Source organism: Pseudorasbora parva, chromosome 13, assembly GCF_024679245.1.
Source record: "Pseudorasbora parva isolate DD20220531a chromosome 13, ASM2467924v1, whole genome shotgun sequence".
NCBI classification, from domain to species: Eukaryota; Metazoa; Chordata; class Actinopteri; order Cypriniformes; family Gobionidae; genus Pseudorasbora; species Pseudorasbora parva.
Genome location: NC_090184.1, coordinates 31,883,382 through 31,906,583, shown reverse-complemented (window position 1 = coordinate 31,906,583; position 23,202 = coordinate 31,883,382). Strand labels below are relative to the sequence as shown.

Genomic DNA, 23,202 nt, shown 5'->3' with positions numbered 1-23,202 from the left:
AAAAAATAATTTAGAATAAAATGCTTCTGTAAAGGCTAGTCGAAGTTGATGCACATATTGAGTTAATATTAGCCAGAAATTGCTGCAATATAGTAAAAATAGCCTACTGTCTATCCTGCTTAATCCCATTCAACTGGATTGACAGCGCGGAGTTGTTTGGAACTATTTAGCGCTCTATGAACCACGTGGCGGCGAGATCAAAGAGTGTCGCAACTCTCTGTCTCTTTTGCGCGGGAAGTACGACTCGCGGTTTTCTGTTTGGAGAGTGCGAACTGCAAAATATTCATTAGCCTACTGTTCCTTTGTCAATAACGGATTAAACGTTCCAAAGTAATATGATGGAAATAACGACGAGAGTGAACACCGCTGGACTAGCTTTCCAATTCGCCTTAAAGATGACGTCAGCCTGAATCTTGAATTGCTCCTGCTTGACAGGTAAATTATAAATTACATGGTTACACCAAAGCTGTTGGCTGTACAAATAGGGGGCGTGTCTAATTCAGTGTGTTAATTTAAGTCGGCATGACATTATTTATAATAAACACTGCACTATAGCCTACTATACAAAAATTAGGATTGACAATTTGTCCATGGGTTTGTTTAAACAAACGCCAAAGGCGTGTGGCTGTTATCAATATGCTGATTCAGATTATATCAATTCTATTTATATTCTATAACATATTTTGTTCTAAAAATCCCACTAAATAAAAAAAAAACATAACAAAGAGACATATGTCTATTCAGGACTCAAGTGGGATGTGATCCTCTTTTAGCTAATTTCTCAAACAAGCGTTCTCTAACGTTGGAAAACTTGATAAACCGCTTCAACGTAAAACGCTGCGCGTGGACTTCTGGGAACAATTCAAATCTTTTTGAATAGTTTCATTTCAAACGAACTGTCCGAACGAATCGATTCTTTAAAACGAATCAGACTTCTCCAGACTTACAGCGCTCATTTGCAGGAAGACAGACGCTGAACGCTGGGAGGAGCCATCGCAAAAGAACAATCGCGCTCTGTGAGTCGCAACGTTATATTCGCTTTGATGAGCTCGTGCTCAGAGGAGGCCGCCTCGATCACCTGTTGGATATCGGATACCCCCCACCCCACCCCACACCCCACACCCCACACCCCACAAAACAGAGCCGGATACCAGATGCGCTTTCGTCAACAGCTATGTACCCTCAGAGGAAAACGTGATTCCTATACATTAACATAGAAATGAAGAACAAGCGTGAAATAAAACATTTTTTTCGAGTTTGTATCTAATAAGTGACCCCAAGGGTCTCTCTAAAAAAAAATATATATCCTATGAAAAAATAATTTATCTATTTTAAAATAATTTAATTAATTTTCATGAGAGAAATTATTATTATTATTATTATTATTATTATTATTATTATAAATCTTAAACATAGGTAGTCTCTGAGAACCATAACCATAACATAATTCTGGATTTGGTGTTGTCTTTCCAGTTTCAATATTTATTATATTATTTTTCCATGTGGAATAATAAAATCATGTAATGATATTTGTTCTATTTGTATCTATCTAGAGAGATTTCACTGTGCATTGCTCCAAATATATGTATCAAATGCCTTAATGGGTCCCTAAACCAGTTAAATGCAAAATATATGAACCAATTTCTTGTAGCTGTTTTAGGCATTAGTTTGCATGCAGCACAGCTTTGCAAAGCGTTCAGCAGTTGCATCCCAAGACTTGGGTGAGAAAGTAAGTAACAGTTTCTGAGAAGCCTGGAGGGAATGCAAATTTGAGTGATTCGAGCAGCCCACACAGTTCACCTGTGTGCACAAAAACACCAAGACCCATACGCACACATAAGCGCGCACTTTTTCACTCAAGCTCACACACACACACACACACACACACACACACACTAAAACTTGGCAAGCATAGAAGCCATCTAGCGTACAAGCCAGATCAGAGAGCTTCATCACTTCGGCAGACTAAATACATTTGTTATAACTCCTTCACCAGTTCATCCGTGCCGTGTCTTCTCTTTTTTTCTCTCTCTCTTTTTTTCTATCCCTCTCTTCCTGGATTTCAGCTACAGGCCACGGTGAGTGTTTAAAAAGATTATTCTGGCTTTTTTTGGCTCTGTCTGCCAAGGACCGTCTGTTCTTATCTCATTCCGAGTCAAATTCACAACCTATCACGGTCAATCAAAATGTCAGACATGTAACGTGCAAATGAGGAGAGATGTTAGCAAACGAATGTTCGGCTGAGGTCAAATACCATGCAGACACATAGCCATTTCATTAAATTAAGATAATTTGTAACCTCTTGCTGGCACAAACGTATGCATGTTAAGCAAAGCTTTTAAAAGTTGGCTAAGCAGATGTGGCTTGTTGTAAAGTAATTTGTGCAAATAAATTATATACGCTAACAAAAAAAAAAGTGATTTCCATATTTTTTCCCACCTATGTAGAATTATTAAAAATGTTTTTGAATGCCAGCATGGATGCAATGTTTTAGCCATTTTAAAATATGATAAGCATCTGGTCAGTTTATGCTTGCTAAGTTCAATTCATGACGTGAATTCTTAAAACGTTGACATAAAGTTTAGTTAGAGGTTTAGTTGTGTTTCTGCAAACATAAAATTGCTTCCCTTGCACTGCAGAGTAGAAGTGAATTCATCTGTGGCTTCAGAGACGAAGATAAAAATATTTATTGAGCTGCTGAACAGAACAGGTGCAGAAGATCTGCAAATCTGTTAATTGTTTGAACCAAATGTGTTGTTGTAATTTCCAAGTACAGACCATCATTAAACAGTAAAAGTATTTTAAAAGATTGTATATATGTGGTTTTGACAATTAGATATTCTACTAACACGTTGAGATTTCTTTTAATTCAGCTTGTTTGAAACTAATGTATACCAGACACTTCATTCTTTTATCATAAAACATTATACACACTATGTGGAGCACTGAATCACAAAGGTTTCACTGCTGTGAGTTTAGTGGCAAGAATCCAGACTGTTTCACTGCCCAAATGCCCATGATATTTCAGTGGTCCTGCGAGACCATCTAAATATGGGCACAAAACCATGCAAAGTTGGACAAGAAAAAGTGTAATAAAAAAAACAAAGTGAGCAGTCTTGAAAAGGGCAGGGGTCAAATAGCCTTTTACGTATAGGAAAAAGAAAGTTTTACTTTCCATTGTAGTCTACTTGGCCTTTTTGAAACTAAGTTGGTTTCCATTCAAGGCAGTTGAGTTTGGGTTTATGGACAAAAACATTGTGAATATTTCAGGCGTCATTAAGCAACATAGTACAGATTCTTGTGTTCAGAACATGGAAAATCTGTAAAAGTGATGAAACCATTATTGGGGCAATTTAGTGAACTCTATCAAAAGAGCTGTAACAACTCAGGCTTCTTAGCTTAATTAATCTTCAAATTCGTCATGTACCTCTAAACAACCTTGAAAATTAGTGAATGCTTCAACACCTTGATCTTAAATAGTTTTCAAAGACCCTCAATTTCAAAGCTCCTTTTATAGAGTAAATAGACAGCGAACACCCATCTCAGATGTTTGCCTGCTTCTAAATGCATCTCAGACATTTTGTTCGCAATGAAAAAATTACCCGCATTACGGAAGAGAAGATGAGGTTCGGCCGCAATATCGTCACCCACTTTTCACACCGGAAAATAATGTATAGACAAACAAATTATCACGTTCCATTACACTTTCCACTGAGCATTGCTAAATCTATTTTCTATCTATCTATCAAAGTTGCATCTTTGAAGGATGAAAATACAAATTCAGACTAGTAGGCCTATACTAGTAATTTGTTCTAAGCCTACCGTCCCAAAATTATATTGTGTGTGTACATAATTTTAAATGTTTTTACTTTAAATATAATTTTGAAATATGTATGTATAATTTATAAATAGATACCTATTTGTTCATTTAATATTCAAGTAATTTTCATCCATCTCCATATAACTTATAATTTACTTTTTAATCATATCATTGAAATCCTTTATTGTGTACTACATTCAGGGGTAACACAAATAATAGTAGCAAAAAATTGCAACATTAAGTTCCAGATGTAAAATGGAAATGGATCAAATTGCCTCATGTCTCCCTTCAGACAGTGCACTGTCCCCCTGGTGTCTTTGCTGTGGCCTGTGGTGGTTTAAGACAAAGGTCTGTGTGTGTGTGTGTGTGTGTGTGTGTGTGGCTGCGGCAGGGTCTTTCTGTGTTTTTAACTGTTGTAGTCCCTGTATGTGTGGGCAGCTCTGTGTCCAGGAAGCTGTGGTTTAAATCAAAGCTAGGATCTTCAATTTGCTGTCACTCCATTTGATTCCAGCTCAGAGCATGTGCCAGCTCTGTCTGGTAGACATTGTCAGATAATTTGCATAAAACAATGGAGTCGAAGTGTGAGGTGCAGAGCAGTAGGGATTTTTTTTTTTTTTGTGCAGTTTTCCCTGTCTGGTGAAGACATGATATTTATGCGTTTCAATATTGACCTCCTCTCCTACACAGCAATAGCGTTCAGTCACTGGAAAATATTAATCACTAGTCATTATAGACACTTGTTTTTGTTCATGGTGCCACAGTTTTGCCTTTTTGGTATCTACAAGTACAGCATTTTTAATCAGCTGCTTCATTTTCTTTCGCTTCCAGAGATGTTTCAATAAAGCATGTGTCTGTTGACATGCTTAGGAACATTCTTGAAGCATCAGCACCTGCACAGGGTGGAGGGTTGTCATATAAGAGCTGGCGGGGGCGGGGAAGGATATGTCTGAGTTTCCTGTTGTGGTGATTCGATCCGAATGCGAGGCTTTGCCGGTTGCAAAGCAACACTAAAGCATCAACCACACTAACTTTTACATGTTTTCTTATTAACTATATGTTCCTCTACACGCCAATTATTTGAACACATAGGGCCGTCAAATGCAAATTTCCACGTTTAAGTAATAAAAAGAGGGAAACTGAGAAAAGAAGGAGAGATGCTTTCAGAAGGGAAGCATCCTCCCACATCCCACATCATCAAAAACACATGCTCACAACAGCTTGCCCCATTTTGTTGAACTTATCAGCCGCTTCAATCTGTCTCGCTCTGTCTTTTTTCTCAAAACTTCATTTTCCGCAGCTTCTGATCTAGTGAGACTCTTCGACCCCTCGTCGTCTCCATCATGACCGACCCTGCCGCGGAGCTACCGTTCTTCTATGGCAGCATCAGTCGTTCGGAGGCCGAGGAGCACCTCAAGCTGGCTGGCATGGGAGACGGCCTCTTCCTAATGCGCCAGTGCCTCCGCAGCCTGGGTGGCTATGTCCTGTCCTTGGTGTGGAACCTTGAGTTCTACCATTACTCCATAGAGAAACAGTTGAACGGCACATACTGCATCGCGGGTGGGAAGCCTCACTGCGGGCCTGCCGAGCTCTGTGAGTACTACAGCAAAGACCCAGATGGGCTTGTTTGCACCTTGAAGAAACCCTGCCTGCGTTCACCCGAAACAGCAATCAAGACGGGCGTCTTTGACAGCCTGAGGGACAATATGCTCAGGGAATATGTGCGCCAGACCTGGAACCTGGAGGTAAGGGTGTCAAAACGGGTTTGATTCATGACTGTTGACCCACAAAGTGTTGGATAATGTTCAACACAGAACAAACACATTGTAAACTTGAAAAAAATTCTTCTGATCCACACAAATTACACAGCCTTATTAGCCTGAATTAACGGATAGTTTTCCAAAAATGAAAATCAATTACCATCATGTCATTCCAAACCTGTTTTTGAAGAATGACCTCTATTGTATGGACAAAAAAACACTGAATCATTTCTCAAAATATCTTCTTTTATGTTCCAGAGAAGAAAGTAAGTCATACATTTTGAACAACAAGAGGGTGAATGATGAATTTAACTAGACAGAACCATATCTTTAATCATAGATTAGGTGAAATATTTGACTACAAACCTTTGTAAGACTTGTAACTTTCATGACACGTAACAGCCATTCTGCTTCAAACTGCTTCCAAATTACATTTGGACGAATTTTGGATTATTCTTTAGATAAGCATGCTTTTATTTTTTCTGTAGGCAAGCGTTTAATGGAGTCCTTACAGTGACATTGGTATTTAGACGCTCGCAAAAAGTGTCTTCCATGCACTTTCCTGCGAATGACACTTTAGATGTAGCAATATCTAATTGTGGATTTATACCCTTTTTTATATTTTATGGTTTCTTTAAAAAAAGAAACACCCAAATTATGTTCCTCCAACAGTGAGGAAGGAAACCATACTCTAAAAACTGCTGGGTTGCTTTAACCCAAATTTGGGTTAAAAAAAAGGACAAACCCAACCTTTGGGTAAAAAAAAAATGCAATGTAAAAATGTTACCTAATGGTTGGGTCTGTCCATATTTTATCCAAATTTGGGTAAAAATAACCCAGCATTTTTTTTGAGTGCACGTCCATGCTAGCAGATTTTTCATGATAGATCACAAAAAAGCATTTTATGTTACCTTTTTTTAGGGGGAAGCCATGGAGCAAGCCATCATTAGCCAGGCCCCACAGCTAGAAAAACTGATTGCCACCACAGCGCATGAGAAAATGCCCTGGTTCCACGGCAAGATACCTCGGCAGGAGGGTGAGAGACGACTTTACTCAGGATCTCAGCCGGATGGAAAGTTCCTGTGAGTGAAGAACATGATTCATCAGACATGACAGTCTAATGTTTCCCTGCAGCATTCGAGTGGAAAGGTCATGATGACACACAGGCTGCTTTTAGAGGCAAATCAGATTATCAATACTGTTTGTAGCAAAGATAGAGTTAGGTCTTCAGAATAGAGTAGGTTTATAAGTAAATTGTGGATGATTACAAAAATGATGTTGGCGTAGATGCTGTAGTCACTCATCTACATTGCCTCAAAAAGCTTCCTCTGCATCATGGCCTGCATATAAGCTGCTAAACTCAGGATTGGTCAAGATCACATTTAGTCCTATAACATAATTTAGGCGGCCAATCAGCACATCGATAAGCAAATATCTGAATTCCCAGCTAACAGGGAACGTTTGCAGATCTTTGAATAACGTCCTTGCAAGGTACTCTCGAAGTTAGGAACATATGTAAACTTCCAGTAACATTAATAGAACGTTTGTTCAAAGTTTTCTGGTCTTTAAAGGGATAGTTCACTTTAAAATGAAAATTCTGTCATCTTTTACTCTCCCTTAAGTTGTTTCAAACCTGTATGAATTTCTTTCTTCAGCTGAACACAAGGGAAGATATTTTGAAGAATATCAGTAACCAATCAGTTAACTGGAGCCATTGACTTCCTATGGAAAGTCTATGAAAAAATACTATGGAAGTCAATGGCTCCAGTTAACTGATTGGTTACTGATATTCTTCAAAATATCTTCCCTTGTGTTCAGCTGAAGAAAGAAATTCATACAGGTTTAAAACGACTTGAGGGTGAGCAAAGGATGACAGAATTTTCATTTTAAAGTGAACTATCCCTTTAATAATGTTCTCAAAACTTTTGCACAAAAAAGTTTACATGCATCCTTCATGGAACGTTTTTCTGAAACGTTTTAGTTGAACAACATTTTTGAAATGTTAGTTCAGGGTACATTCAAAAGGAGCATTACCATAATGTTTGCAAAATTATAAAAATGGAATTTTCCCTTATTATTCATATGGACATTTTGAACATGCAGGGAACATTCAGAAATAATATTTTCATAACTTAATGGCACATATATATATATATATGTTAGCTGGGCTGCAGACCCGGATCTTTTGGGGTGCTGGAGGGTGCTAAGAGCAAAAGCACCCTAAGTTTATACTGTAATAATATTTTTGTGAAACAGATTTGGCAGATTTGCTCATTTGTGTTCACGCTCTGGAGAGCGTCAAATGAATCTATTACAATGTGTTTTTGAAGCGTTTGAGGAATGTAGCCAATCACAAAGCAACAGCATCTTAGTTCGCTTTCGGGGCTTCAGTCTATAAAATGAATTGAATAAACAAAACCTTTTTTTCTGCTTCTCAGGAGGATGACTTATTAAAATACTAGTAACTGATTAAAGTAATGTAAAGGCAGACTAATAGATTAACAGACAAACATTTGTAGTGAATTATTTTTGAAATTCCACTTATTGGTTAAAGTGATGACTTGTAAATAATCTTTTTCATTGTACACTGTAACATTTCTCACTGTACACTGCTGTGGTGGAGCTGTTGCTTAGCCTATACAAGTACACTTTAGTATAATGGTCATTAGTTAACATTAGTTAACTAAATTAGTTAACATGAACAAATAACGCATTTATAAAGCATTTGTTTATCTTTGTTAATGTCAACATTTACTAATGCATTATTAAAATCTTGTTAACATTAGTTAATGCACTGTGAACTAACATGAACAAACAATGAACAGCTGGATTTTTATTAACGTTAACAAAGATGAACAAATACAGTAACATATGAACTGCTCATGGTTAGTTCATGTTAGTTAATAATAATGTTAACGAATGCCCATTATTCTAAAGTGTTTTACCTAGTTTACTAGAGCACCTTCAGTGATTTGATTCTGTAACTGGGCCTGCTGGGCTGTGATTTCTAATTTTCTAAATATGTTTTCTAGAGTTCGAGAGAGAGAAGAACTTGGCACCTATGCGCTGTCATTGACATACGGAAAAACAGTATACCATTATCAGATCTTACACGACAAATCAGGGAAATACGCAATGCCAGAGGGAACTAAATTTGACACTGTGTGGCAGGTATGCTTTACCCATCAAAGAGTCTCATATCTCATTATTAATTTTATGAAATACTCTTCTCACGATGTCGCTAGAACGAATCTGCTTTTTTATTTGTACAAAGTGGAGTGTTTGGTCAAATGAAGAGAAAGTAAATTTTAAAGATAACTTAAAAATACTGCACAAAAAATGTAAATGCATTTTGATTTGTTTTTTAAATATTTTAATTAGAAAAACATATTAATATTTAACTAAAAACATCCAAAAGACAGTACAGTCAAGCCAAAAATTATTCAGACACCAGCTATATTTTTTTTTGCTAAAGGGTGCAGGGCACTAGTTCATTTATGTAAGTGAGGATAGCAAAATGAAATAAACTGTGACATAGTATACCCAAAAATTCTTCATACAATGGAAATTGATTTAAAAAATTGGACCTACATTATTCAGACGCTTTGACCTGACCATGTTTTGCTTAAGTGTTTTTTCTTTAATTGTGACCTTTTACACCACGACTGAACTATATTTAACCTTGCTCTGTAATTGACCTAAAGTTAAATTGGTATTACCTAATTGTGTATTTAAATTTAACAGCTGACAGCCGATTGGTTGATTGTAATCCATTAGATACTTTTCTATCAAATCTTATCTGACATTATTAAGATGAATTTGTTCTGACACAGTGTAACAGAGTTCTTGTCATATTTTATTACCATTTTTTAAATAGCGAACTGATAATGTGAGAAAATGTTGAAGGTGTCTAAATACATTTTGTTTTGACTGTACAATAGTAATTTATGACCATGTTATAATTTTGATATAAAGATTTCTACATAACCCATAAACCTTTTTGTATAATTGTATTATTGTAGTGGTCAATTTCTGATGTTTTTTTAATAATCATATTCCTCTGGAGGGTAGCTGGTTGAATATTTAAAGATGAAGCCTGATGGTCTTGTGACTGTACTGAGAGAACAGTGTGTCAACCAAAGCAATGCAACACCAGGTATGAACTTTATCCATCACAGCATTGTGATTTATGCAAAAACATATCTCTTACCCAAAACTGCAAAATACTGTTTGACTGTATATGCATATGAAAGAACAGGTACCATTTCCATAAAAGAAATATGTGTGAGTGAAAATAGCTAAGATTCTTTCTTTCTTTTCTTTTTTAGCTCTTGCACCTGGTCACGTGAGTAAAGCTGAAAGAACACGAACAAGAAAAGAACAAGAAGTTTATTTTAACACATCTAATAATATTTTGCATGTGTTTAATTGTTTCTGGGTTTCTGTTTGTGTGTAGCAGAGGAGGCCTGGACGAGGTAATGGATACACACCGCCCCCTATGGGTATGTTTATAGTGGTACAAAATATGAAAGTTAAAGCAATCCAGCAGCAGCAACAAATATGCCTTGAAATTTATGTTGAAAAACCAATCCAAGTCTCAGAGTCTCAGAGCTGTCTTAGTGATAAATGCATAAACCTTTGGCTATTACTGCTAAAACCCTTTGGAATTGGACCACATAGTTTTGCACAAAGAACTAACAAGGATTAATGACTTAATACGGCCTAAATTATTGAGAGCTGTTTAGTTTGTAGTGCTGAAAAAGAGAATTTGCATAAACCATGTATTTCCGCTGGAATTTCTATTGGTTTTTAAAAGGCTGGTTTCCCATTTATGAGTAAAATAAGGTCTGTGGTAACAATACTTGAAGAGGCTTTCCCACAATCATTCCTCAATTTTTATCATTTTGCTAGCGTGTCATTACATAAGAACTACAGCTCCTATAAGGAATTTTATGTGACTGAAAACTGTTGTAGTATGTATGAAGTGCACCTTGTTAGCAAACATTTTTCTAGTGTTTTTCTAAAAACCCAATAGAAGTTCCAGAAGAGCTGCTGTATTTTTGTTTAAACCATATTTATGATAGCATACTAATAAGTTCATGAATGTAACATCTGCTGTGATGTTACCCAGTGCCCAGACCTTTCGGAGCCGAGTCTTCACGTCCGTCTTTGCCTATGGACCATGATGCATTTGTCAGTCCTTATGATGATCCAAATGAATGCAAGAAAAAGAACCTGTTCATTAAGAGAGACAAGCTCATGATCGACGAGGTGGAGCTTGGTTCGGGCAATTTCGGCTGTGTCAAGAAAGGTGTATTCAAAATGGAGAGGTAAGTACAGAGGGTTTTTACCTAAATAAGTTTATTTCAAAAGCTAATGTTTCCTTCTCCTGTGTAGCAAACATATTGATGTGGCAATTAAAGTGTTGAAGAATGAGAATGAAAAATCAGTAAAGGAGGAAATGATGCGAGAGGCTCAGATCATGCATCAGCTGAGTGATCCGTTCATCGTGCGCATGATTGGACTCTGTGAGGCTGAAGCGCTCATGTTGGTGATGGAGATGGCCCCAGCTGGCCCGCTCAACAAGTTTCTCTCTGGCAAGAAGTGAGTTAATCGGAATACAACATTCATAACTTATACTCTTTTATTTGTTTTATTAATATACAGTATAGTCAAAGAATAGAAATGGCTTTCTACATAGAGTATGTTATGTATTGAACAAACTGTATGTACTATATGAATAAACAGTGTGTGTGTGTGTGGGGGGGGGGGGGGCATGTTTTTGTGACAGGCTTATGAATCATACAGGATGAGTTTTTTTAGAAAGTAAAAATGCAGAATGTTTCCTGTGATGGGTAGGTTTAGGGGTAGGGGCAGTGTAAGAGGATAGAAAATATGGTTTGTACGGTATAAAAACCATTACGCCTATGGAATGTCCCCATATGTCACAAAAACAAACGTGTGTGTGTGTGTTTATATTTAAAATTGAATTTATATTTACATATTTAAGTAATCTTTATCTGTGATAGAACTGATTTAGTAGTGATTTCTGCTCCGCTTTGTGTTAAAGTAAGTGTGAAAGCTCTAATCTGAAGTTTGAATCTGAATCTAATCTGAAGCAAATAGTCAAATAGCTCTTTTTGTTCCATTTAGGGACCAGATCACTACGGAAAACATTGTGATGTTAATGCATCAGGTCTCAATGGGGATGAAATACTTAGAAGGAAGGAATTTTGTGCACAGAGACCTGGCAGCACGTAATGTACTATTGGTCAACCAGCATTATGCCAAGATCAGTGACTTCGGCCTTTCAAAGGCACTGGGTGCAGATGACAACTACTACAAGGTGGGGTGTACTTTAGAGAAATAATCCGCCTTTTGACTTAGAACAAAAAATGTAATTATTATAATTCAAATCAGTCTTTTTATTTTCTTTATAGCACTTTTTAAACACACTGTTTTAAGTACTTATTATGGTCTTGGAGAAATTAAATATTTTCTATACATTTGTAAGTAGTCAATATTTTATTGTCAATATACTAACAATGGAAGTTTCTTGTTCCTGTTGCATGACCATCAGTGGCCCATTACAGCAATATAGGGTGGTTTCACAGACAAAGTTTAGATTAAGCCATGATTAGTGTTAGTTAATTTAGTTAATTTAGGACATTTAAGTAGCTTTTACAAACATGTCTTAGAAAAAAAAAAAACATTACTGGTTTTATCTTGAGTGATGCATCTTGTTGCATCTTGAACAATGGCACTGATACATTTTAAGGTATGTCAGTACAAGTTGCTTTCAGTTAAAACTGCTCAAACCTGCATTTTAGTCTGGGACTAGTCTTAAGCCTTGTCTGTGAAACCAGGGAATACTGTCTTATTGATGGAGCAGGTACAAGGTAAAAAAGAGAATAGTAATTCAGAGTATGATTTTGTATGTTTATAGGCTCGTACAGGTGGAAAATGGCCTCTGAAGTGGTATGCGCCAGAGTGCATTCATTTTCACAAGTTTTCCAGCAAAAGTGATGTTTGGAGTTTCGGCATTACGATGTGGGAGGCCTTCTCCTTTGGAGGGAAGCCTTATAAGGTAAACATTCACGCTGTCACATTGGGTACAACCAACTTAAATGAGTTGTTTGTGTGACTTTTCATCCATTTATTTTCCCCGTGCAGAAAATGAAAGGCCCGGAGGTAATGAGTTTTCTTGAAAGTGGTAGCCGTATGGATTGCCCTGCTGCATGTCCTGAGACTATGTATGAACTGATGAAAGAATGCTGGACATACAAGTAAGCATTATCTAATGCCATCAAAATTCTTACATTAGCTATGTTTCCATCCAAAGTTGTGACAAAACTTATGCGCAAAATTAGAATATCACATAAAACATTCGCGAGCATTTCCATCTCATGTTCAAGAGAGCAAAATTGACACTTTCTGGGAAAATTGTGCAAAATATCTGTAATAAAAGTGGAAGTTGCTGCAATCGGGGAAGCCACTGTGGCTCTGTTTTTCTACATCATAAATGACTTGCGTCTCAGAGTGGGCAGGCAAAGCACATTAAACACTGTCGTGTCATCTTCCGTTCCGATGTCTGGTGTTCGGGAGGACAATCAGAAGGACATTTTTAGAAGGATCAAGCCAACATTGGAGACGATGTGAAAAGAGTAGGAGAACAAAAAGAGTAGGAAGTTTAACATTAGCATCCTGGCCAAATTTGCCCATTTGCTTCTGTCCTCTGCCTCGTAATTATCCCTATATATTGATTAACTTCATCTTATATTAAGGTTTCATCTTAAACTGACATTACTAACTACTTGTCATACTTGTCTCTTTGATTGGGACACAATAACTTCTGAATGACATCTGACACTTGTCTTCTCCAGGCATGAAGACCGGCCAGGCTTTGTCAAAGTGGAAGAGAAGATGAGAACTTTCTATTACTCCATTTGCAAAAAGGTGCCGGATTACATGAAAACAGAGAATGAAAAGCCTCCTAAGTGATCAGAGAGGCAAATGGAAACATTTCAATCCAGGACAGAATGAAAACACGGGAAAACTGTTTTAAAATATGTAATACTTTAATATTATGTCTATCAAACTATGACTGAGCAATGCAAGTAATCTTTTTATTATTATTATTATTATTATTATTATTATTATTATTATTATTATCATTATTAGCTTACTACTATCAGTGCTCATAATATTATTTGCGGCCAGTGCCTATTTACTATTTAAATATGTTATATTATAGTTGGTGGTCGAAAGAAAATATTGTTTTTTCCTGGAGAAGTGTTTCAGTTAATGACAAATAGATGAATTTTCTCCTCCATCCATTAACACTTTCAAGTGCATATTCACTCAAACTTCATGGTCTTGTATTCTGTGATTGTATGTTTCCTGCCATAGCAATATATGTTCTCAAACTATTGTATCTTGAATAATTTTTGTACAAATTCTCAAGTTTTGAAACTTGCAATAAACTACAAATGCCACAAAACAATTAATGTCAATCAATTCAGAGACTAATGCACTGGAGCCTACTTTCATATGCATAACCTATCTATTTGAACATAAACAAATGTAATTATATTTTAATTAACACTTTTGAGAGGCAACTAGGCTATGTAATTCAATTTCTTAGATTTACATTTTTTATATACCATAGTTACATTTCAAGAAGTTAAAACATGTGTCTACAGAAATTGACTTTCAAAAATAAACGCACCCAAGGAAATATTCACTTAAGTAAATAGTCTACCAGCTAAGTCATTCTCCCCGACACCTTTGTTTACAAATAAGTTTAATGTGATCTGCTTTTTTGTGATATAAATATCTCCAATGCATTACATGTTTTGATGTTACTATGTAACCATAGTGTCTCCAATACACTTCCTTCATGTTCAGTGGCAGCAGACAGAACACTGAAGAGGATCTACTGATGTTTCAATAGAGGAAGTGTACTTTGCTCAGCAGGGAGGGGCTTGTGGCTTCCTTAGAAAGTGTGGACTTAATAATTGTTACAGTGCGAAGGCCACGTTCCTTTTAACTATAACAATTGCAAATACAATGTGATTACAATAACGAAGAACGTTCTTGAATAACGAACAAAACAGAGGGCGGTGTAAAAAGCGGTTCAGATCAAAGCGGAACAAGAAAGGCGCTTGCTCGGTAAGTTTGCTTCAACTTCACTACACGCTACGAAAACACCCCCTTAACAAAATCGTTTTTAATACGTTTTTGGCGTTTAATTTGCGATTTTACAAAGGTTATTTTGTTATCGTGTCTATGTGTTTCCGTGAAAGTTAATTTCATGTGATTATCAATCCTGGTCACGCCATTAAAAACGACATCGTCACACGGAATTACCGTGTAACAGTTAGACGAGCTTCTCGCGCAACATGTTGTTTAGCTTTTGGTGTGTGCTACTAGCATCCATTCATTAACAAACGCTTACACATTCACGTGTTTAAAGTATTTCAAATGTTTACGTTGTAAGTGTAAGTGTGTGTGTATGTGTGTGTGTCATTACTGTAGATATTAGCCTATAGATAGAAAGATGTTGGAATCCCCCTGCCCTGGCCAATAAATGCCACCCATAGTGCCCTTCAGGAAATTACTCAGTTATTCCCCTAATATTCTAAATATAATGTCTGTACAACCTGCTTAGTGCCCATCATTAGGATACGATTTATTGTTTGTTTAAATGGTTAAACTGAGAACATCTAAGAAATGTTCCCACTTGACATTGAAGCACAGCACATTGGAATTATTCCTTGAGTTTGAGAAAAGAATAATTTAAGAAATGCATGAAAGAATGCAAGTATGAAAATGTTGATTCAAAGTTTAAGTTATTTCAGTGTCACTGCTTGCTTTTCTTTCGGCTGTCCTATTGTTTTTTTCCCACCTGGAAATAAAAAGAAAATCTTCTTTATTAATACACTTATATATTTTTATCTGGATCAGCTTTAAACAATATAAACATACAATTCTCACTAGAAATGGATCTTTATGTGTGCAATGCTATTAAATGATGTTCTCATAAAATTACTCAAAAGTTCTGGGAACCCGGGAGGAGACAAAGTTTGACCTAGTTTAATTTTCTCTCCCTTTTTTCGCATTCAGCATCCGTCCTCCCTCAGAGTGCAATCGCTGATCCCGAGAAGCCTCTACACAATATTGTCATTGTTTATCCATCCTTTAATTTGTCATTTCAGGCACCCCTGCTATCAAAAGGCTCATTTTAAACACATTGCGCAACCATCCCGTCCTCCGGCAACCATGTCCATGGCCCTAAAACAAGTCTTCAACAAGGACAGGACATTCCGGCCAAAGCGCAAGTTTGAGCCTGGAACGCAACGCTTTGAGCTGCACAAGAAAGCACAGGCGTCTCTCAATGCCGGTCTGGACCTAAAGCAGGCGGTGCAGCTGCCACACGGCGAAGACCTCAACGACTGGGTCGCCGTTCATGTGGTGGACTTCTTTAACCGCATCAACCTCATCTACGGCACCATCAACGACTCCTGCACAGACCAGACCTGCCCTGTTATGTCCGGCGGGCCAAAGTACGAGTACCGCTGGCAGGACGAACAAAAGTATAAGAAGCCCACTGCTCTCCCAGCACCCAAATACATGAGCCTGCTAATGGACTGGATTGAAGTCCAGATCAACAATGAACACATCTTCCCCACTAATGTTGGTAAGGACCACATGATCCAAAACACTTTTGTTGACCAAATATTTTCTGATTTGTTGGCTGCATTTAGTTCTTAATCAAGTTTAAAGCCCAGAGAGTATACTTCATGTTTTACATTTACACAAGTATGCGCCTGACACAAATCTCATCACCAGAATAGTACGCACTCCACCCGATTTTTGTAACCACGTGATTTTTTTTTGCACATTGAATTGAAAAACCAGAGACTGCAACAACAGACACCCGCATTGCTAAGCTCTTGAGTGAGTTGGTTCTGGAGAAAAATAGCACAGGCACTCGACAAAGATGAAACTTTCGAGAAAGCATGTATCGACCGCCTGCATTCGCACGCACTAGTATCAAATGGAGTAGATGTTGAAAAGCTACACTTCACTATGCATACGCTAGCAGACGCTTACAAAAATGTAGTATACTTTGGACCTTAAGGGCCTGTTTACACTGTTTTCAACTAAAAACTGACCTGGCCTTTCATTTAAAGGAAAAGAGCTTTTGGGGAGCCTAAAAAGGCCAACTTTTGAAAACCGGTTTCAAAGTTTTTGAAAACTATACCCTTAAGGTGCGTTATCAAGATTACCGATGTCGTGCATGCGTGTTACATGTTCAGTCTATATGCACAGGGTTTCTTTACAGAGTGAGTGCCATCTACTGGTCTGGCATGAATAATATATTGTTTTCGCAGATCTGTGTGAAAGGGGATCATTTGACAACATTGTCGTCTGTATGCAAAAAAAAATTCTGTTTTTTTTTTAATTTTTTTGTTTTTTTATTTAAGAAACAGGGACAGCGTACAATAAACATTAACCTCAAAGGGAGAGATGCATAGTACCAGGTTTTAGCTCAAGAGCTAATTTTCACCCGTAGTCCCTGGGCAGGCTGATGTTAAGCTACAATATATAAACAAACATAAGAAATAAAATTTATACTTGCCAAAAAAATAAATAAATAAATAAAACAAAACAGAAATTGTACAAACAATTTAGTACAACAACAAAAACAACAAAAAACAATTTAGTACAACAAAAAAGTTTTAGTTACATCATTGTCATGTAAATGTACTTTAAAGGGTTAGTTCATCCATAAATGAAATTCTGTCATTAAATACTTACTCTTATGTCTTTCGACACCTGTAAGGCCGTTGTTCATCTTCTTTAACACAAATGAGGATATTTTTGTTGAAATCCGTTGGCTCAGACAGGCCTTCATTGACACCAATGTCATTTCCTCTTTCAAGACCCATAAAAGGCACTAAAGACATCATTAAAAGTCCATCTCACTACAGTGGTTCTACAATAATTTTATGAAACGACGAGAATAGTTTTTGTGCGCAAAAAAACAAAAACTAAATAACGACTTGTATAGTGATGGGCCGATTTCAAAACAAAGCTTTGAACCGATATGAATCAGCATAACGATAACCGCAAACAAATTACCCAAGAAATTTTCTTAGAATGTTTTGGAGTCATTTTGACACTTCTAATTTTTAGTAAATATAGTGTGAAATCAAGTTTGACGCCTTTGGACAATTGTTTTGTCATTTAAAAACTTAAAAAACTTAATTTTGTGAAAAATTATTCTTAAAAATAAATGCTACTTGATTTGATGGGTTTTTTTGGAGCACACAATAACATCTAAACTTTGTAAAATGTGGCTTAAATGTTCATATACTGGATATTTAGATGCTTCTGTATCTTTTTTTTTTTCCTATATATAACACACATTTTTTTTTTGTTGTTGCTCTTTTTAGTCCTTCAAACCTAAACCTTTGCATGTCATCAGAATAAGCTATGCAGAAGACACTTCTAGTAAAGCACGGGTGTCTCAATATGGCCATCAAATGGGTCATCTTATACACATAACATTTTGACCATTTAATGCAGCATTTAAGACATTAATAAATTACGAATCAAGATGTAGATTGTCAAATATACAGAAAACTTTGGGATGGTCAAGTGTAGTGTTTGACCTCCCTGGCTTTGTCTCATTATCTCCAACCTGCCGTCTGACATCTGTGGTGCCATTCAAATTGGGTCAATTTACAGTGGGATATAAATAGACTAAGACTGCATATGGACCAGATTCTTAGAACACAACAAGACAGCCGCATGCATAAGCACATGGTTGTCTGCATTCAGCCCAGATCGCAGGACTCTATTAATAAATGGCGCTGTGGAAATATGATTCTGCGATTTATAATCCACCATAGCACGTGTCCCAGATAAGACATTTATGATGTGAGGACGTGCAGATGAGAAAATATATTTTTAAAGTGAAAATGAAAATGAGGTTTGTTTTCTCATCCAGAGATGTAAAAAACTGGTCTCCTCTGATAATATCAACAGACATGATGTCATTTCAGTTCTGTCTTTAATCTACAAATAACTTATCTGATGTTGTTTTAAAACCTGATAAAGAGTGATGAAATCACTAACCCTCATTATACTTTTGGGGAAAAATTTGGGTCTGTATGATTTATTAAAAATGTTTTATGTTGTTGAAAGAAGTCTCACTAATGAAATGTACAGTACAAACTGTATAGTTGTGAATATATATATATATATATATATATATATATATATATATATATATATATATATATATATATATATATATATATATATATATATATATTTTTTTTTTTTTTTTTTAAATAACTTCTATTTTAATATATTTTAAATATTGTTTATTCCTTTGGTAAAGCTGAATTTTCAGCATCATTACTCCAGTATTCAGTGTCACATGATCCTCCAGAAATCCTTCTTAATAAGTTAATTTGGTGCTCAGTTTACATTTACCATATTTTCCAGACTATAAGTCGCCATTTTTTTTCATAGTTTGGCTGGTCATGCGACTTATAGTCAGGTGCAACTTATATATCAAATTTAATTCATACCGACTGACAAGAATAAACGTATAGCCATGAGAGGGCGCTCTATGCTGCTCCTGTAGCCTACCCCAGAAAAAAATAACTGAAAACAGAAAAAAAAACTCTTAACTGAAATATTAACTTAAAGACAACAACTTAGAAAGACTGAACTCAAACAAAATGCCCCCATAAAGAAAATCTTATTCTGCAAATTACAAATTGCTTGTAGTAAAATATGCAGCCGAGAAGGATTCACACAGCGTTCATCTTGCGCGGCTGAGCCTCTCCCGGCAGAGAGTTCAAGCGTCGTTCCTTCAGCTCTGGCCATCTTGCTTGCAGTCCGCGATTAGCTTTCGTTGTTTTCTTCATTACAGTTAAAGTAACCTGCTTTTCGCCATTCCCAAGTTTCTCACTCACTTCAAACTTTCTTTCTTCTGCTCGGTTATGCACAGTGAGTGGGCGCGAGTGAGTGCACGCGAGCGAGCTCTGCATCTGCCGTATATGTTTTTTTCCTCTTCATGACGCATTTTTTGACTGATGCCACTTATACTCCGGAGCGACTTATAGTCCGGAAAATACGGTAGTATGATTGTAAGCTAAAAAACGGTTGTGCTGCTTAATATTTTGTGGAAACTGATGGATTTTCGAGGATTCTTTGTTGAATAGAAAATAGAATCTTTGGTAGCATCATTTTCTATTAAACAGAGCTGCGTAACCTCATACTCGTGACCGGAAATGGCGCTGGCGACTAAGGCATAATAAAGGTCCTGCTGCTCGTGAGGTGTGTTGCGTTCATCTTAATAACAATCGCACCAGTGGCCTTGCTCAGCTCCCACTACACTTATCCTGATCTGCTTCATACTACAGTAACGTTAATAATCGCATCCATGAACATAATTTCTGCCCGAGTCCTATCCCAAATCTTTCCCACCGGCTTTATGGTGAAGACCACGTCACGAGATTCTGCGCTCAAACTTGGCATCATCAAACTACACCTTTGTTTTGAATAGGCGACCCCTAGCAGACGGAAAAGTTACATTGATTTGATGTGTCCTGAATAAAAGTAGGTGTAAACTCAACCAGAGTTCCTTATTTTTTTTAAAGAAAAGTTTAAGAACCAAAATCTAAAAGGATATTAAGATTTCTTTAATACTTCTTGAGTTACAGAAATGTACACTGTTCTCATTTTGTTTAAACTGTCACCATTGGCCATTTAGCACTTAACTAACAGACCAATGTCTGTGTAAAATTAAAATAATGATGCTGCCATCTTTCTAAAGTCATTTTTTACCCCCTATAATCTGGTTTCAAATCTCAGGTGAAAATTGTCCCCCCTTCCCTCACCCAATAAATATTCATCTATGAAATGTTTTATTTTGTCTTTCATCCTTATTTATGTGAATAATTTTGAACAAAATCCAAAATATAAGCAATGATCCAGTACTAATTTCTTTAATTAAAGAAAGAAGGAAAACATGACCACAAACGTTTTATCTGCCGTGTATGTAATTGTGTATGCTACCATACTTGTGTTTGAAAAGTATTAACACTGTTAACAAAGTTAGGTTATTCATTCTCTCTCTGGTTTATTTTCATTTTCATGTTTTCTTTTTTAGGTACACCATTCCCCAAGACCTTCATGCAGGTAGCAAAGAAGATCTTGTCTCGTTTGTTCCGGGTATTTGTCCATGTGTACATCCACCACTTTGACCGCGTGAGCCAGATGGGAGCAGAGGCCCACGTGAACACCTGTTACAAACATTTCTATTACTTTGTTACTGAATTCAACCTCATAGACCACAAAGAGCTGGAACCTCTGGTAAGCATATGTGTTAAAGAGAACAACAGTCAAAAATCACACAGGGAAAAAAAAACTGCAGTAAAATACTACAGAAAAAAACATACATTACATTAAATCAGCTATAGGAAACCTTTTTTATTATTTGCTGTAAAATACTACAGGAAAAAAAAAAAATATATATATATATAGGGTTTAAAACCCTGTCAAAGTGAGCTCCGATAACCTGTTGAGTGCAGAAAGCGAGATACAAAGAGCGACAGATACAGAAGCAAACGCTAATGCGTCACCTCATGATTAGTAGCTAACAAGCCCATTTTATAATGGCGTTGCTAATTGGTAGGGCCACACTAGGACAGGATGAGTCAACGGGTTTGATATTCCAGCCTCTCACAGGCAGTTAATGAGCGTCTGAGCTTGCAAGGCAGAAAAACCCTTCGTTCTATAGATGCATCAGTTCATTCTCTCAGTAGTCACAGCTGAATTGGTGCCATGGGATCAGATGTCACCCGCAGGTCCTATTACTGACATCAGGAGCTCGGCCACTTTGCATAACGCATTTCCAAAGTTTTTGCATCTTTATTTATAAACACAGGAAAGATGATATGTATTTCACAATAAAAACATAACATTGTTATCCATAAATAAACAAGAAAGTACATTTCAAGATAATTGAATATCAGAGGCCTATTGAATTCAGATATGCAGTAGCTGCCTGTGCATACTTCATGTGAGGCTTAACTTGTGGTGTGATGGTTTATTTCATGCTAACGCAGTTATTTCTCCCAACAGAAAGAAATGACATCACGGATGTGCCACTGAAAAAGAAGAGCAGACCTTTACATTCCAGACAGATCAGGACCACGCAAATTAACAATCAAGCAGACGAAACTTTCAAAGACTTTATTTTTTATACACTTTAAAGTACTGTAATAATCTATTTAGAGAGAGACCTGTACATCTCTCAGTATTCTCATGTGTAGGCATATGGAGAGTATTTTTTATTAGAAATCAGTATTATCAGATATTTCTGTTTTTCCTAATTGTTCTGAATCATTCCTTTTGTTCTGTTGAACTGTTATAATCTTTAACATGCAGATTATATTTGACTATTTATGTATGTGGTTGAGATATTAAACCAACTTCCTCTTGTCTGTGTATGTCATTGGTTCTGTTCTTGGTTTTTGTTCATGTTCTTATCACTAATTCCGATAATATGGTATGACTTAATAATTGCCTACTGTTAAAAAAAATAATTTTATATATTATATATCATCCCTGCAATTTTATTTCACCACTATGTGTGGATTTTAATTATGACTGACTTGAATGAAAGATAATCTCCAGTTCTCCAGTTTACTGTCTTTTCTGAGGGTTTTGTCTCATTTTCTCATGCTTCTAATAACCTTTGCAGTTAAATCCATTCAATTAGATTGACAGAAATAATTGTGCCCTTTAAGTCAGCAGCTCCATGTGCGTGCAGGGCAAACATTTGTTTCTGTCCACTAGATGGCAATAAAGGCACAGCACACACACACACACACACACACACATGACAACACAGACCTAGATGATGAAATGTTGCATTGAGTTCTGATCACTAATAACACTGATATTTTTAAAACTAGGTCCACAATTTGGTTATGAAGTGGCTTTTCATGAAAAAAAAATGCTCTTTTATAATTGTGCTTTCTATACCGTTTTGACTAATCATTTTTAATTTGATAGAGTTGAGCGAGATCTTTGTTTTGTTGTGGAGTAGCCTACATGCTGAATAAGTGCTGAGTTGCACGTTTAGAGGAAATCATTATTCAGTCTCTGTTTGGATGATGAAATCTTTAACTGTTCGAGCTCCACCCTTGACTTAAACATCACCTCTGGCGCTCTCGCAATCTCGAGTATTCCAGATTTTTCCGGTAGTTTCTGCATTATAATGAGTAGGCGTGTCTTAGTATCATTCAACACTGACGTTGAACGGTGTGGTAACAAGATTATGCTTTTTTTGTTGTTGCTTATTTCCGAAGTAAAGATATAGGCTAGAGATTCAAGCCAATTCAGAAATCTAAAAAGGGTTTACTTTGCTAATGTTATTTTTATGTATAAATAGGCGTTTTCATTGTTTCTACTGCTATGTGCTTGGCTTTGCCTGAAAGCTAGTACAGTACTGTTTCGATAATGTAGACCTACACTGAAATATATTGCTTCTGCTGCTTCATTATTTTTTATTTTTTACTGTAAAAATATATA

At 36.5% G+C, this 23,202-nt stretch overlaps 2 protein-coding genes across 2 annotated transcripts; both read left to right on the top strand.

Moving 5' to 3' along the window:
• The first annotated feature begins 1,910 nt into the window (after positions 1 to 1,910).
• Positions 1,911 to 14,174, top strand: zap70 (zeta chain of T cell receptor associated protein kinase 70). Its single transcript, XM_067413955.1, has 12 exons — positions 1,911 to 2,078; positions 5,118 to 5,562; positions 6,499 to 6,659; positions 8,610 to 8,748; positions 9,649 to 9,759; positions 10,034 to 10,079; positions 10,709 to 10,907; positions 10,975 to 11,181; positions 11,731 to 11,923; positions 12,524 to 12,664; positions 12,751 to 12,863; positions 13,461 to 14,174. Exons 2-12 carry the CDS (start codon positions 5,161 to 5,163, stop codon positions 13,576 to 13,578), a joined length of 1,830 nt encoding a protein of 609 aa, XP_067270056.1. The 5' UTR covers positions 1,911 to 2,078; positions 5,118 to 5,160; the 3' UTR covers positions 13,579 to 14,174.
• A 343-nt stretch (positions 14,175 to 14,517) lies between these two features.
• mob3a (MOB kinase activator 3A) lies at positions 14,518 to 22,106 on the top strand. Its single transcript, XM_067413952.1, has 4 exons — positions 14,518 to 14,748; positions 15,795 to 16,276; positions 20,774 to 20,976; positions 21,748 to 22,106. The coding sequence occupies exons 2-4, from the start codon at positions 15,859 to 15,861 to the stop codon at positions 21,775 to 21,777; spliced, it is 651 nt and encodes a 216-aa protein (XP_067270053.1). The 5' UTR covers positions 14,518 to 14,748; positions 15,795 to 15,858; the 3' UTR covers positions 21,778 to 22,106.
• Positions 22,107 to 23,202: the final 1,096 nt, after the last annotated feature.

What these genes read in the sequence shown, in the direction of transcription:
- mob3a (XM_067413952.1), top strand. Translation starts at nt 15,859, where the DNA reads ATGTCCATGGCCCTAAAACAAGTCTTCAACAAGGACAGGACATTCCGG. An exon ending in CATCTTCCCCACTAATGTTG is followed by an intron (nt 16,277 to 20,773) that starts GTAAGGACCACA and finishes TTTCTTTTTTAG; the next exon opens with GTACACCATTCCCCAAGACC. An exon ending in ACAAAGAGCTGGAACCTCTG is followed by an intron (nt 20,977 to 21,747) that starts GTAAGCATATGT and finishes TTCTCCCAACAG; the next exon opens with AAAGAAATGACATCACGGAT.
- zap70 (XM_067413955.1), top strand. Translation starts at nt 5,161, where the DNA reads ATGACCGACCCTGCCGCGGAGCTACCGTTCTTCTATGGCAGCATCAGT. An exon ending in CAGCCGGATGGAAAGTTCCT is followed by an intron (nt 6,660 to 8,609) that starts GTGAGTGAAGAA and finishes TATGTTTTCTAG; the next exon opens with AGTTCGAGAGAGAGAAGAAC. An exon ending in AAAGAATGCTGGACATACAA is followed by an intron (nt 12,864 to 13,460) that starts GTAAGCATTATC and finishes TGTCTTCTCCAG; the next exon opens with GCATGAAGACCGGCCAGGCT.